The 15,682-nt window shown below is 40.1% G+C and overlaps 2 protein-coding genes across 3 annotated transcripts in view; one reads left to right on the top strand and one right to left on the bottom strand.

Annotated features, from left to right (window-relative positions):
* The window catches only part of LOC101281293 (zinc finger protein 665), a 369,078-nt gene that overhangs the window by 309,747 nt on the left and 43,649 nt on the right, over positions 1-15,682 (top strand). The gene's annotated exons all lie outside the window — the stretch shown is intronic.
* LOC101279864 (zinc finger protein 160-like) overlaps positions 4,167-15,682 on the bottom strand; it is a 325,017-nt gene continuing 313,501 nt past the window's right edge. The window contains exons 3-4 of one of the 2 annotated variants that reach the window (XM_033411796.1): positions 13,963-14,089; positions 4,167-8,906 (exon numbers count right to left, since the gene is read on the bottom strand). In XM_033411796.1, coding sequence (XP_033267687.1) covers positions 7,459-8,906; positions 13,963-14,089 — 1,575 coding nt within the window. In that variant the 3' untranslated portion in view covers positions 4,167-7,458. The remainder of the gene's footprint in view (positions 8,907-13,962; positions 14,090-15,682) is intronic. The other variant, XM_049703471.1, reaches the window with a different exon arrangement.

Here is a 15,682-nt window from a genome sequence, read left to right as displayed (position 1 = left end):
TTTTATGACTTAAAAATTTTTTTTATTTATTTTGGGCTGCGTTCGGTCTTCATTGCTGCTCACGGGCTATCTCTAGTTGCCGCGACCGAGGGCTACTCTTCGTTGCGGTGCATGGTCTTCTCATTGCAGTGACTTCTCTTGTTGTGGAGCACACGCTCCAGGTGCACAGGCTTCAGTAATTGTGGCACGTGGGCTCAGTAGTTGTGGCTCGGGATCTCTAGAGCGCAGGCTCCGCAGTTGTGGCACACGGGCTTAGTTGCTCTGCGGCATGTGGGATCTTCCCGGACCAGGGATCGAACCCGTGTCCCCTGAATTGGCAGGCGGCTTCTTAACCACTGCACCACCAGGGAAGCCCTAATCCATCTTTTTCTTGATGGACATTTGGGTTGCTCCCATATACTGGCTACTGTAAATAATGCTGCTATGAACATTGGGATGCACGTATCTTTTCAAATTAGTGCTTCCATCATTTTCAGATATATACCGAGGAGTGGAATTCCTGGATCAAATGGTAGTTCTATTTTTAGTTTCCTGAGGAAGCTCATTTTGTGAGTCATACATTTCATTACTATTTTTAAAAACACACTTTGCCCAATTTATCTACTTCATTTGCATTTCTTCCGTTTTACTTCACTGAAATGCCTGGAGGATGCATAAATCAAGGGTTGTTTTAAGATCTGTGTGGCATGTACACCGAGAAATGACAGGTGCAGTGTATGAATTCTATCACCATGAAGACAGAATCTCCTCACATTTCAAGTTTATTGAGAGAACTGGAATAGTACCAGATAATGAACTAGTCTCACAGTGCATAGCAAGAGACTTATTGCTAATGTGCAGGTGCATCACTGGTATTTTATTTTTATGATTATGATTATTATTTTTTTTTTAGCCAGGCTGTATGGTATGTAGGATCTTAGTTCCCAAACCAGGAATTGAACCCACGTCCCTTGCATTGGAAGCATGGAGTCTTAACCACTGGACTGCCAGGGAAGTCCCTAACACTGGCATTTTGGAAACACGGTCTGTTAATTTTACCTTAAAAATGTCTCTCTCACGGAAACAGACTCATAGAGATAGAAAATAGACTTGTGGTTGCCAAGGGGGGGTCGAGAGGGAGAGGGATGGACTGGGAGTTTGGGGTTAGCAGATGCAAACTATTATATGTAGAATGGATAAACAACAAGGTCCTACTGTATAGCCCAGGGAACTATATTCAATATCCTGTGAGAAACCATAATGGGAAAGAATACTTAAAAAAAGGCGGTCTATATGTGTATAACTGAGTCACTTTGCTGTACAGCAGAGATTGACACAACTTTGTAAATCAACTATACTTCAATTAAAAAAATAAGGTATCTCGGGGTTTCCCTGGTGGCGCAGTGGTTGAGAGTCCGCCTGCCGATGCAGGGGACACGGGTTCGTGCCCCGGTCCGGGAAGATCCCACAAGCCGCGGAGCGGCTGGGCCCGTGAGCCATGGCCGCTGAGCCTGCGCGTCCAGAGCCTGTGCTCCGCAACGGTGGAGGCCACAACAGTGAGAGGCCCGCGTACCGCAAAAAAAAAAAATTCTCTCTCCAGTTCCTCCCCTTCTTGCCATTGTTCCTATAATCATGTCTTCCTTCCACTGGTACAATGGAAACTGGAACTCCTCTCTCCAACACCTTGTAGGCCATGGTTAGTAAATCGGAACAATTTTCTGAATTCAACATGGAGATATTAGCTTGTTTCTTTTGTTGTATAATTTGCATACAATAAAATATACAGTTTTCACATTCACCATACAGTGGGATTTAGTATGTTTGCAATACTGTCCAACAACGTTTTCATCATTCGTCATCACCTCTTAAAAAAACCCTGTATGCGTTAATAGTTACTCAGCACTCTACCCTGAGCCACAAGCAAATATTTAGCTACTTTCCATCTCTACAGATATGACTATTCCGGGCATTCTATATAAATTAAGTCACACAATATATGGCCATCTCCCTTCTTGTACTTGGCATAATGCTTTCAAGGGTCATCCATGATTAACCTTTATCAGTGCTTCGTAACTTTTATTTCTGATGAGAAACATTCCAGTTTGTTTAAACATTCATCATTTAATGGAGTTTTGGGTTCTTTCCACATTTTGGCTATTATTTAAAAAATGTTTCAGGCTTCCCTGGTGGCACAGTGGTAAAGAAACCGCCTGCCAATGCAGGGGACACGAGTTCGAGCCCTGGTCTGGGAAGAGCCCACATGCCCAGAGCAACTAAGCCCCTGTGCCACAACTACTGAGCCTGTGCTCTAGAGCCCATGAGCCACAACTACTGAAGCCCCCAGGCCTAGAGCCCATGCTCCACAACAAGAAAAGCCACCACAATGAGAAGCCCGCGCACCGCAACGAAGAGTAGCCCCCGCTCGCTGCAACTAGAGAAAGCCCACGCGCAGCAACGAAGACCCAACACAGCCAAAAATAAATAAGTTAAATAAATAATAAAAATTAAAAACGCTTCTATCAACAATCTTTTACAAGGTGTTAATGTGGAAAATGTTTACAAATCCCTTGGGTAGGTATGTAAATGTGGATTGCTTGGTGGGTTATTGTGATTTTTAAGAAATGTGGATTTGGTCATTCGGACGAGTAGTGCATTATTTCCAGTCTCATCTTATTTGGCAAAACTGGTGAATTTGAATTTTAAGGATCAATAATATTTTATTGCAAACTACAAATAAAAGGAAAATAGTAATTTAAGAAAGAATTTATATTAGGACCTACAACTTTCCAAAAGTAACAATCTGTACAAAAGGTTGCTACAAAACTAATCACCAAATATGTTCCCAGTCCATCTGTGCTCATCTATAAATTACTTTAATTATTAAGATGAAATGTAGCACACATATGTATATCATATTTAGCTTCTAACTAGTAAAATCAGATCTACATTGGATAATGATATTTTAAAAGGAGAATGAATCACCCAGGAAATAATCATTTGCGGCTAAACTTTTTGAAGTCATTAAACTCCAATTTTTCAATAAACAGTATGGTAACAACAACAACAAAAAAGAATTATTTCCTGTCTTCCAGAACAGTGTAACTTTAAGGTAACATTTTCAGGGCTTACCCTCAATTGAATATATTCTGTATTTTCAAGGAAATACTTCTTTATTTACTTATTTAAAAACATTTATTTATGGGCTTCCCTGGTGGCGCAGTGGTTGAGAGTCCACCTGCTGATGCAGGGGACATGGGTTCGTACCCCGGTCCGGGAGGATCCCACATGCCGCGGAGCGGCTGGGCCCATGGGCCATGGCCGCTGAGCCTGCACGTCCGGAGCCTATGCTCCGCAACGGGAGAGGCCACAGCAGTGAGAGGGCCGCGTACCGCAAAAGACAAACAAACAAATTTATTTATTTATTTTGGCTGTGCCAGATTCTAGTTGCAACAAGCGGGATCTTTAGTTGCAGCACGGGGGCTTCTTAGTTGCAGCATGAGAACTCTGAGTTGAGGCATGCGTGTGGGATCTAATTCCCTTACCAGGGACTGAACCCAGGCCCCTCCATTGGGAGCGCAGAGTCTTACCCACTGGACCACCAGGGAAGTTCCATTTCTTTTTTTGATCGAAGGATAGCTGATTTACAATATTGTATGAGTTTCAGGTGTTCCACAAAGTGCTTCAGTTATATAAATTTTTTTCAGATTAATCTCCATTGTAGATTATTCCAAGTTAGTGAATGTAATTTTATATGCCATACGGTAAATCCTTGTTGCTTATCTATTTTATGTATAGTAGCAAGTAAATCCTATTTGAGCCTCTAGTACTTCACGGAAAATATTTAATGTTCCTTCCCCAATATTTAACATCTCAGAGTTATGATATAGCAGTTATATTACTATATAGAGTCTAATATTAAAATATATTTGGAGGTGATATTAGAGTATTTCCCAACTACAAGCCTTTTGTATATTTCTCACATTCAGGTAGGATGGCATGGATAAAAAACATCTCAAAATGGATTCCTTTACTTCTTACCCTGATACTGGAATCAGAATAACTACATCACAATTGGAGAGGGAATTCTCTGGCAGTCCAGAGGTTAGGACTTGGCACTTTCACTGTGAGGGCACCGGTTCAATCCCTGGTCAGGGAACTAAGATCCCACAAGCTGCAGGGTACAGCTGAAAAAAAAAAAAAAACTGGAGAATGATTTAAGTGTGTTCAGAATCAGACACAGCAGAAAGGAAAGAAATCTGTGAGTTAGAAAACACAAGGGCTCTAAAAACTTTCCTTGACATTCTGAACATCAGAGTAGCCCAGTGTTACATGGAATATTACCCTATCACGATAAAGAAGAAAGTCTTTTGATATAATCTGTCCCTGACACCTTTTCCCTTTACTTTTTTTCTCTATTCAAGAGGGAAATGTGAAATTTGAAATTTCATATTATTAAAATTACGGTGGCCATTTAATGCAACTGGCTAATAATCTTCCATGAAAATGAGACAAAACCTAAAATTGAAGAGGGTTTTGCCTCTCAGCCTTCTTCGTCATCCCGCAGCCAGGTTGCTATGAAGACACTGAAGACTTTAAGTGCTCACGGCGGTAGAAGGGGCAGAGGACCTATCACACCGCCCACGGCACCCTCTGGACTTCCTGTCTGGTGAGAATGATAAACTTACTTCTTTCAGTTACTACCTGAGAAACAGAATTATTATTTTGTCACGGGTGTGGAATGGAGCACGAATGAAAGAATCCTAAACTTAAAATGTTGTGGATGAAAAATACTTCATGAAGACATCTCTTCACTGATGAGTTAGATCTTTTGAGCCCATGTGGGAGAAAATTTCACAACGTGTGAATAAATCATACTGTGAGAATTTATGACAAATGTTCAGAACATTCAGGTGTAATGTTAATGGAGTAAAGAACGTGAGGCCACAAATGCAATATAATTACATGTTTATCTGACCATTTGACTTACTGACCTATGAGCCGATGCATTACACGAACTTTCTTTGCACTGATAAACGCATTCACTCACCTGTCAGTTGGGAATGCTTCCAGTCACTGGATATCTAGCAGGAAACAAAATCAATACACTGCCTTCAAGGAGCATATATTTTCTACAAGGGAAAGTCAGCAATAATTAAATCAGATATGATAGTGTTAAGTACGATGAAGGTGTACACGTACAATGAGAGAGTGACAGGGTGTCCTAATGTAAACAACGTGTTCAGGAAATGCCCACGTGATATAAGAAGATATCTGAATAACATCATGAATTAATTGAAAGAGTGTCATGCGAATACACATGGGGACCATGAGACAAAGAAGGTGAGTGGCTTCTAGAAAGGCAAGAAAACAAATTCTGCCCTGGAATATCCAGAAGGAGCACAGTGCTTTGGGTCGTTTTACACATCTCGCCTCCAGAACCATAGGAGAATAAATCTGTGGTCCTTCAAGGCCCTCAGTTTGTGGTAATCTGTTACAGTAGACACAGAAAATTTAATAAATTAATGTATGTAGAGAATCAAAACAATCTATACAAATTTCTAGAAAAAGTATGATTTGCAAGGTGTCAGGGTACAATATGCAAAAATCCACTGTAATTTTACACACACACAATTTACAAATGGAAGTTGAAATTAAATACATAACACGGTGTTGCTCAAAAAAGTAGACGTAGAAGGAAAATGTGTAAATCTAACAAAGGAAGGACTTTTATGCTGAAACCTACAACCTTAATGAAACAAAATGACCTTCTATTTAGGTCATCTGAGCGAAACATACCATATTCATTGAATTGTTAACAAAATATACCAGATTGACTGGAAGACACAACATAGAAATTATATTAAAACGCCCCAAATTGACATACAGGTTTAGTGTGTTTTCAATCAAGATTTCTGTAGATTCAAACAAGATTTTTCTAAAAATAATAGGGAAAGGCAAAAGAACTAGAAGAGCTAAAATACCTGAAAAATACTGAAGTGGCTGGAATCACTCCACATGACCTCAAGATTTCTAATATAGTGAGAGTTATCAAGACTGGGTGGGATTTGTGCAGTGACAGACAAATATACTAATGGAACAGAATGTGGAAACCAGAAAGAGCCCTACTTCAGTGCCGTTAACCCTTCAACAGCACAGGTGTGAGCTGTGTGGATTCAATTATATGGGCATTTTTTCCAATAAATACTACTACAGTACTACAGGATCTGTGGCCGGTTGAATCTGAGGATGCGGAACCACGGATAGAGAGGGACAACATTAAGTTATACGTGAATTTACAACTGGTCATGAGTCTAAAACCCTAACTCCATGCCTTGTTCCAAGGTCAAGTGTACTTCCAACCACTTTCTGACAAAGGTACTCAGCCAATTCAATGAAGGAAGGACTTTCCAACACTGGTGCTAATCAATGAAATATTCAAAGAAGAAAAAAAAAGAGATCTCCATTTAAACTTTACATCTGTACAAATATTAGCTCAAAGTTAAAGCTTTAAAATAAAGTTTAAAACTTTATTCTATAAGAGATTTAGGAAAAACGGTATAGAATAAAATCTTCAGAATCCAGAACTTGATGCAGAGTTCTCAGACAGGTCACAAGAGCATGACCCAAAGAGAATATATCTGGGATGAATGTTTCCATGAAAACAAGACAGAATCTTAAAATGAAAAGGCTTTTTGCCCTCCACCTTCACCCTTCTCAGTCATACAGCAGTCATGTTACTATAGGAAGGTGAGGACCAAGTGCTCATGGATGAAGAAGGAGCAGAGGACCCATCACACCCCACACTACACCCTCTGGACTTCTCTTAGGTGAAAAGGATGACGCTCCCACTTCTTTTTGGTCACTGTTCTCCAGGTGGTCTGTCACTCACAAATATAAACTGTCTTACCTGAGAAATAAGATTATTATTTCACATTCGTGGCATTTGTGAGGTAATCTCCAGAATGAGTTCTTTAATTAATAAATTTCTCCTCTTAAGGCCTGGCCACAATAAATGCATTTATCTGGTTGCTATTCAGAATGAATTTTCTAATGAAGCGTAAGATGTGGATGCCTGATAGAAGCCTTGTCATATCACTGTATTATTAAAGTCTCTCACCAGTATGGATTACCTGATGGTAAGTTAGGCTTGACAGAACACTGAAGGATTTGCCACACTCATTATATTTGAAAAGATTTTCTCCAGTATAAAGTATCTGGCAGATCTTAAGGTATGAATTTGGACTGAAGACGTTGAGATACTCATTACATTTGTAAGGTTTCTCTCCACTACGGATTATCTGATAGAAAGTGAGGCTTGCAGGCACAAAATCTTTGCCATATTCATGACGTTTGCTCAGCTTCTCCCCACTATGAATTCTCCAATGAATTGTAAATTTTGAATGAAGACCTTCCCACATATGTCACATTTACATGGTTTCTCTCACGTATAAATTATCAGATATTTAGTGAGGGTTGAGATCAGAGTAAAGGCATTTCAACTCCATTAAAGTTGAAAGGTTTCTCTACATTATGTATTCTCTGATGAATTGCAAAAAGTGAATTTCGACTGAAGACCTTCCCACACTCATTACATCTGTAAGATTTCTCTCCAGTATGAACTCTCTGATGCTTTCCAAGGTTTGGCTTTTGAGAAAAGAACCTGCCACACTCATTACATTTGTAAGGTTTCTCTCCAGTATGAATTCTCTGATGACTTTCAAGATTTGAATTTCGATTGAAGACCTTGCCACACACATTACATTTGTAAGACTTCTCTTCATTATGAACTCTCTGATGCTTTGTAAGGTATGCCTTTTGATTAAAGAATTTGCCACACTCATTACATTTATAGGGTTTCTCTCCCGTATGAATTCTCTGATGACTTACAAGATTTGAATTTTGACTGAAGACCTTGCCACACACGTTACAGTTGTAAGGTTTCTCTCCAGTATGAATTCTCTGATGACTTGCAAGATTTGAATACTGATTAAAGACCTTGCCACACTCTTTACATTTGTAAGGTTTTTCCCCAGTATGAATTCTCTGATGTCTTCCAAGATGTGAATTTTGACGAAAGACCTTACCACACTCATTACATTTGTAAGGTTTCTCTCCGTTATGAATTCTCCGATGGATTCTAAGGCATGAATTTTGACTAAAGACTTTGCCACACACATCACATTTACATAATTTCACTCCTGTATGGATTACCTCGTGTGTGGAGAGGTGAGAGCCACGATTAAAGGTTTTGCCACACTCATTACATTGGTAAGGTCTCTCTCCGGTATGAATCCTCTGATGACGTTTAAGGGAGGAATTCTGACTACACACTTTGCTACATACATCACATTTATACAGTTTCTCTCCGGTATGGCTCATCTGATGTCTACGGAGGGATGAGCCATGATTAAAGCTTTTGCCACAGTCATTACATTTGTAAGTTTTCTCACGAGTATGAGTTGTCCAATGACTTACAAGGTGTGACTTTAGACGAAAAACATTGCCACATACCCCACATTTATATAACTTCTCTCCCGTATGGATTATCTGGTGTCTGCGGAGGGATGAGCCATGATTAAAGGCTTTGCCACACTCATTACATTTGTAAATATCGTTCTTAAATACATGCAATTCATCCTGAAAGCTTAATGTAAGCCTATTTTCAATGGGCTTCTTTCCTGAATTCCACCTACTATGTCGATCTCTTCTGTGAGTTACATTTTCCTTACAGGCTACAGACATTCCTTTGTAATTTCTTTCATCATCCTTCCACTGACACCCAAAGTCATCTTCCTGGATTTCCGTGAAGTAAACATGTTTCATTTCATGGCCTTTCTGTCTTTCCAACATCACTGTTTGGAATACTTCTCCTCTATCACTGTTTGCTCTTGGTTGTAATTTCTTGATCACATGTATATGAGAGATATCTACAAGATACAAAGAACCATAAGGTGTATTATTCATTACAATTCATGAGTAAACGTTTAATGTTGAATATATGATATTAAACCAAAAGTATGTAATTCCCCAGTGGTCCAGTGGTTAGGGCTCTGCACTCCCACTGCAGGGGGCACGGGTTTGATCCCTAGTCCAGGAACTAAGATGCCTCAAGCCACACAGCATGGCCAAAATAAAGTAAAATAAACACAAAGTAACACTTATGTCCAAAAAGGTTATGAAACTTCCCAATCATGACCTTAAAAATTTTAGGAACACTAAAAGAATAGGACTCTTTTTTGGTTTTTTTTTTTTGGCTCACGGGCCCAGCCGCTCCGTGGCACGTGGGATCTTCCCGGATCGGGGCACGAACCCGTGTCCCCTGCATCGGCAGACGGACTCTCAACCACTGCGCCACCAGGGAAGCCCCAAGAATAGGACTCTTTACTAAAGAAAGAGTGATTACATGTAATTCAAATTAATATTAGGGTAGCCTAGTTCTAACACCCTATAACAGAAACATTCACACTAGACAAACTTATGTTAGCTCTTGAAGAAACAGTATTTTTCCACCAAGGCATATACCAATTAACAATAAACATACTGTGGTCTCATAAATGAGGATGCAAAAAATATTATACTGTACATATATTCTGCATACTATGGTACATAAATCAATGCTAAAGAACATACAATACTGTACATTACCATACTGTAATGGTACATAATCCAAAACAGACTTATCTAATGAATAATTTAAATAACTAGCAGTATAGAATTACAAAATACAGCATATAGAAAATGAAGAATTTGATAACACAATTTAAAAAAAATATTTTTCTAAATATCTGCTATAAAACTATGTACCCATAAAGAATACATATTTTACTACATTAACAAGTGGTACATGTCAGTTGTATTCTATAATAAGTGCTGAAAAACCATCATATATAAATTACAATTAAAAATTAATAAATGGGGCTTCCCTGGTGGTGCAGTGGTTAAGAATCCACCTGTCAATGCAGGGGACACGGGTTCGAGCCCTGGTCCAGGAAGATCCCACATGCCGCGGAGCAACTAAGCCCGTGCACCACAACTACTGAGCCCGTGTGCCTAGAGCCCATGCTCTGCAACAAGAGAAGCCACCGCAATGAGAAGCCCACACACTGCAACGAAGAGTAGCCCCCGCTCGCCGCAACTACAGAAAAGCCTGCTCACAGCGACAAAGACCCAGTGCAGCCAAAAATAAAATAAATAAATTTTTAAAAACACCAAAAAAATTAATAAATGTACTATTCTAGAGTTACCTAACCTAATAGCCAATAAACAGAGCAATTCCCTACCTTCACAGAGCACTTAAATTCTCCAGTTCATTGCCTCTAAAATATATGTAATAAAGAGTGAGCAATTTGTATATTTATTAACTAGGGTCAGACACAACGTTGTTTAGAACAAACTGGAGATGAAAAGCATACAAGATAGGATACAAAGTGATATGACAATAAACATGACAGAATATTAATATAACTATTTATAAAAAGTAACTTTTCAATCTTTACTATAAAACATACAAGATTCTAAGCCATCTAATGGCACTAATTTGTTTAAAAGGCTTGATGGAAATCAACACAATTTTTAAAATCAGGGAAGTAGACTCACACGTTTATGTACATGACTGCAATTGATATAGAAAGTACTGAGAGAAACAGGATTTGAACCTGAACTTCCACACTAAGACAACATATTCTCAAGCATGACTGCCCACCCAGGCAGTACAGATTACAAAATATTAAAACAAATACCAGGAGTTTAAAAAGAAAACTCCAAGAGAGACGCAAAAGAAGGGAGCCATGTAACCGATAATGTTATTCAGCCACCACTCCTGAAAATGGTTTCTGAATCATCACAGCTGCACATAGTGATTTCGGTCACGTCATGAGAAAGTTATTCGACAGAAAAAGAGGGATCATTTTTACAGTCTGAGTAATGTGGAAGGTGGAGGGATGGGTGAAGGAGTGCTGCGGAAATTGAGACAATCAGGGGAACAACATAAATACGTGAGCAAGTAACAGTGGTTCCATCTACGTCAAAGTACCACGTCAGGAAAGGTCAGGTCTGAGAAAGGGCATGAGTGGAGCACAGGGTATATGCATATTGGGAGCACAGCTTGTGATGGTCCATCTGTGTGACTATAACTGTACAAGAGGAGAGCAGCCAAGATAGCGGAGTGGAAGGACCCTAAGCTCACCTCCTCTCAGGAGCACACCCAAATGACAACCACCATGGCTGAAAAAGACTGAAACCTACTAGAAACCTACCAGAACATAAAGAAACCTACCAGACATAAAGAAAAAACCACAACCAGATACGTAGGAGGGGGCGGACCCATGATACCACCAAATCCCATACTTTGTGTGGGTGACAGACAAACTGGAGAATAATTGTATTACCGAGGTCTTCCCACAGGAGTGCGAGTTCTGAGCCCCACGTCAGACCCTCCAGCCCTGGGGTCTGGCATCAGGAAGAGGAGAACTTGCACAAAGTTTTCCTGGGATAAATTCCTACATCATTTCCTGAGGCTCATAGGGGATGGTCATTAGTATATGGAAACAAGATTGTCACAGTGCCCCTAAGAGAGGCTTTTGTGACAGTCCTCAAAGCCAGAAAAAAAACGGGAAAGGCTTCTCAGTCAGGCTCTCGTGATACTTTCTATCTCGTGTCCTACAACACGCAGACTGCTCTACTGAGAAGCTTCAAGTGGCGACTTACTGTGGAGCAGGAAAATATTACAGCATATGAGGGAAAGCATTCTCCAACGAAAATTTCCTGTCACCCAGTAAACCCACTCCACAGAGAGTCCATCCGTAGCTGTCTGCTACAGGTGGATTATCACAGCAAAGAAACTGGATAAAATTTCAGACTCTAGGAATATGTATTTCAAAAGCAAGTTTCAAAAGGCAAAATCATGCAAACTTAGAAGAATATGAAATCAGGAGAGTCTGCATTACGGACTTGGTAGAGCAGTACAAGAGCGAAAACAATACAAAATATGGGGGTCAGATATTACAGCCCTCGAGAAGAAACCATGCGTTCTATCCAAGATGCCAAACTGAGAGCCTGAAAGATTCACATATTCCCCCCGTGAGGGACTGGGAAATAAAAAGAGGATCTCTCTGTCCACTGTCTTTATAGTTTCGCTCTGTAAAAATTACACAAGATCCAATCTACCTCTCTGTTTCACACACCCCTGAAGTGTGCGGCAAAATCAGAACAGGAGAAATGGCTGTGAAATCTAAACAAGCAGATGGGGTTTGAGACAGCTCCATGCCGGTTCTGAGGTGCCAGATGGAATGAAAGAGCAGCCAGTGTTTTCCCATCTTCTGCATAGGTCATATAAGAACACAAATAGGGATAAAACTGAGAAAGGCCCAGAGACTGGAGTCTGGAGGCATCAACTCTTATGATATGGACTGAGAACTGAGCACCCAATGAAGTCAAGTACAGAAAGAGAAATGAAGGGGGCAAAAGATGCCTTTAAAACAACCCTCTTCACGCTCCTCAAAGTCAAGTAAAATCTAGTTCACAGGGGCCAGATGGCAGAGCATATATCATGATGAAGACTTTACGCTTTGGGCTTCCGTGGTGGCGCAGTGGCTAAGAATCTGCCTGCCAATGCAGGGGACATGGGTTCGAGCCCTGGTCCGGGAAGATCCCACCTGCCGCGGAGCAACTAAGCCTGTGCACCACAACTACTGAGCCTGTGCTCTAGAGTCTGTGAGCCACAACTACTGAGCCCACGTGCCACAACTACTGAAGCCTGCGAGCCTAGAGCCCGTGCTCCGCAACGAGAGAAGCCACCGCCATGAGAAGCACACGCACCACAATGAAGAGCAGCCCCCGCTCGCCGCAACTAGAGAAAGCCCACGCGCAGCAACAAAGACCCAATGCAGCCAAAAATAAATCAATAAAAATAAATAAATTAAAAAAAAAAAAAAGACTTTACCTTTGTCTCTGATGGGGCTGCAGCCCCACCAGAGGGTGAAAGAATACATTTTACATGTTGAATGACAGAATGATAACCCAGGAATAAGAAAAATGTCCTCTCAGAGTTCACAAAAAATAAACTTCTATTTTCGGAAAGAACTCTCCCACTTGGGTAGAGTTACCCAAAGACTACTAATGCTGCTGCTTCTTCTCTGCCCTTCTGAGACCTAACCTGTGTTCACACTTCTGATAAATTCCCACCCCCTTGTTTTTTTGCTATTTTCACATCACTCTTCAGAGGCTAGGGCTCTTCCTCTTGTTCCAAAATGCAAATAATATTCAGATCAGAAATAGAAATTTCTGCTTCTCAAAAGAAATAAATAAGATCTGTGGCTCTTCCAGAATCCCAGCTCTTTGTTCAGCTGAGGAGTGAGGACATGACGGGTGGGTCTGGAAAAATATTTCACCAGGGCTTCCCTGGTGGCGCAGTGGTTAAGAGTCCGCCTGCCGATGCAGGGGACATGGGTTCGTGCCCCGGTCCGGGAAGATCCCACATGCCGCGGGGCGGCTGGGCCCGTGAGCCATGGCCGCTGAGCCTGCGCGTCCAGAGCCTGCGCTCCGCAACGGGAGAGGCCACAACAGTGAGAGGCCCACGTTACCGCCAAAAAAAAAAAAAAAAAAATTTCACCGATTGCTCCACCACTTGCCTCCTTCTGAATGCAGAGGGAACAGTGTAATATGCAGATAATTAGCTCTCTTCCAAGAAGTAGTGAATCGAAAGCACGGGGGTAGAAAAAAGAGAATTCATTATTTGAAAAGTTTGCCCTGAGCTTTATAAATACTTAAGCTCTGGAACAATGCCTGACGTATCATGAAATGGATAGATCATTTGCAGAAAAGTGAAGCTTAAACTCATGATATCACATCATGAAGCTTTTCATATCTGAGTCAACAGGGATTTCAGATCAGTCAAGCAAAACAAGGGCTCCCAAGGGGCACAGAGGGAAAATGCAAAGATACCCAAAAGGCATATCCCAACTTCTGAAGGGAAGTTATCCTCACCCAGGGAGATCAGGTTGCTGTAGGTCTCCAACATCACATCCACATAAAAGGCCTTCTGATCAGGGTCCAGGCATTCCCACTCCTCCCGAGAGAATTCTATGGCCACATCCTTGAATGTCAACGGTGCCTGAAATGAAAACATATCTCATCAAGGGGCCATGAAGAGAGTTCTTATTATCACACAAAATGAGAAGAGGAGAGAGTGGTAAGGATCAATTCAGTGGAAGTATGTAGTCTGACAGATCCATGTAAAGGTATTTAGGGAAATTATAGGTCTCTAATTTTAATTTCTTACGCCTTTTCATAGCAATTATGATATCCTCCAATCAATGTAGATTTTTCATTTTTCCAGACAACACACGAAAAACTTAGAAATAAAATTCATTAACAGGTTGTCTATGCAGAAGTGTTACATATTATGTTTTACACACTGCATGATATTCAAAATCTAAATGAGCTACAGTATCAGTGGTGCCTTCAGAGATGACAAAGTCCACAGTGGCTTTACAGAAAGGTCAAAATCTGCAATTATGATAATGATAACAAGAGCAATGACTAGAAGTGTTGGAACAATTCCTATATGCTAGTATCATTCTAAATAAATTCTTTACATGTATGAAATTATTATAAACATAAAAGCTCATTAGAGATGACCTGTTCCAATCTTACAAAGGATAGTACTGTCAGCTCACACACAGATGCACATAAAATGTTAGTAATCATATTGTTATTTAAACCATTAACACAATACTGTAGAAAAAATTCGAGGCCAAGGAATACATTTAAGATATAATTTCAAATGCAAAAAGATAGGTTTGAAATAATGATGTCTTTATCAAAACCATGGACTTGCACTTCTATGCACTCGTGCACACACATGTAAACACACAATTAATTGAAAAGGCAGGAGTTCCCTGGTGGTCCAGTGGTTAGGTCTTGTCAATTTCACTGCTGTGGCCCTGGGTTCAATCCCTAGTTGGGGAACTAAGATCCCTCAAGCTGCTTGGCTTGGACAAAAAAAAAAAAAAAAAAAGATAGGAGTTGTCTACTGACATATTTTTGGATAACATTTTCTGTTATCATTTTCATCCACGTTTATTTCAGCATTTTCGAAGAACAAGAAAGTATTACCTGCACTTAATTTACTTCATCAACATTATTCTATAGTAGTCTAGTAAAAGAAAAATGGTACAAACATAAAGAGAAAAATACAAACTTTTAACTCCTATCTCTATACAACACCTAAATTGAAGAATATAAGTACAATTTTATCCACTAAAATTAAAATAGGTAGGTATTAACAAATGCAGAACAGAGTTTGTGTATTCTACTTATAAAACACTGACTCAAAATTAGAAGTTATTACATTAATTTAACATATTAAGAAAAAGACTTATCACAATAATAAAGTTAAAAACTTCCTGGAGAATTAAAAATCATGACAAAAAGGAATATAGAAAAAAATATATTGTTATGAAGCAAGAACATTTCACCAAACATTAAAATCAGAAGGAAACCCTCAATGCTTTCCCTCTGAAGTGGAGTGAAGGGGGCTGGCCAGGGCTCCTGCCTTTCACCACTGTACAGTGTGCCTGAGCAGCGACCATCAGAGGAAGTAACAGGAGGAAAACAGGGAACAAGAGCGAGAGACACACAGAGAGTGCGTCGGAGCTGCACTGTGAACATTCACAAATCTAAGGACATGGGAAGGTAAAAAGTG

Source organism: Orcinus orca, chromosome 20, assembly GCF_937001465.1.
Source record: "Orcinus orca chromosome 20, mOrcOrc1.1, whole genome shotgun sequence".
In the NCBI taxonomy this organism is placed as follows: domain Eukaryota; kingdom Metazoa; phylum Chordata; class Mammalia; order Artiodactyla; family Delphinidae; genus Orcinus; species Orcinus orca.
The sequence above is the reverse complement of the archived record's forward strand: the minus strand, read 5'-3'. Positions and strand labels throughout refer to the sequence as shown.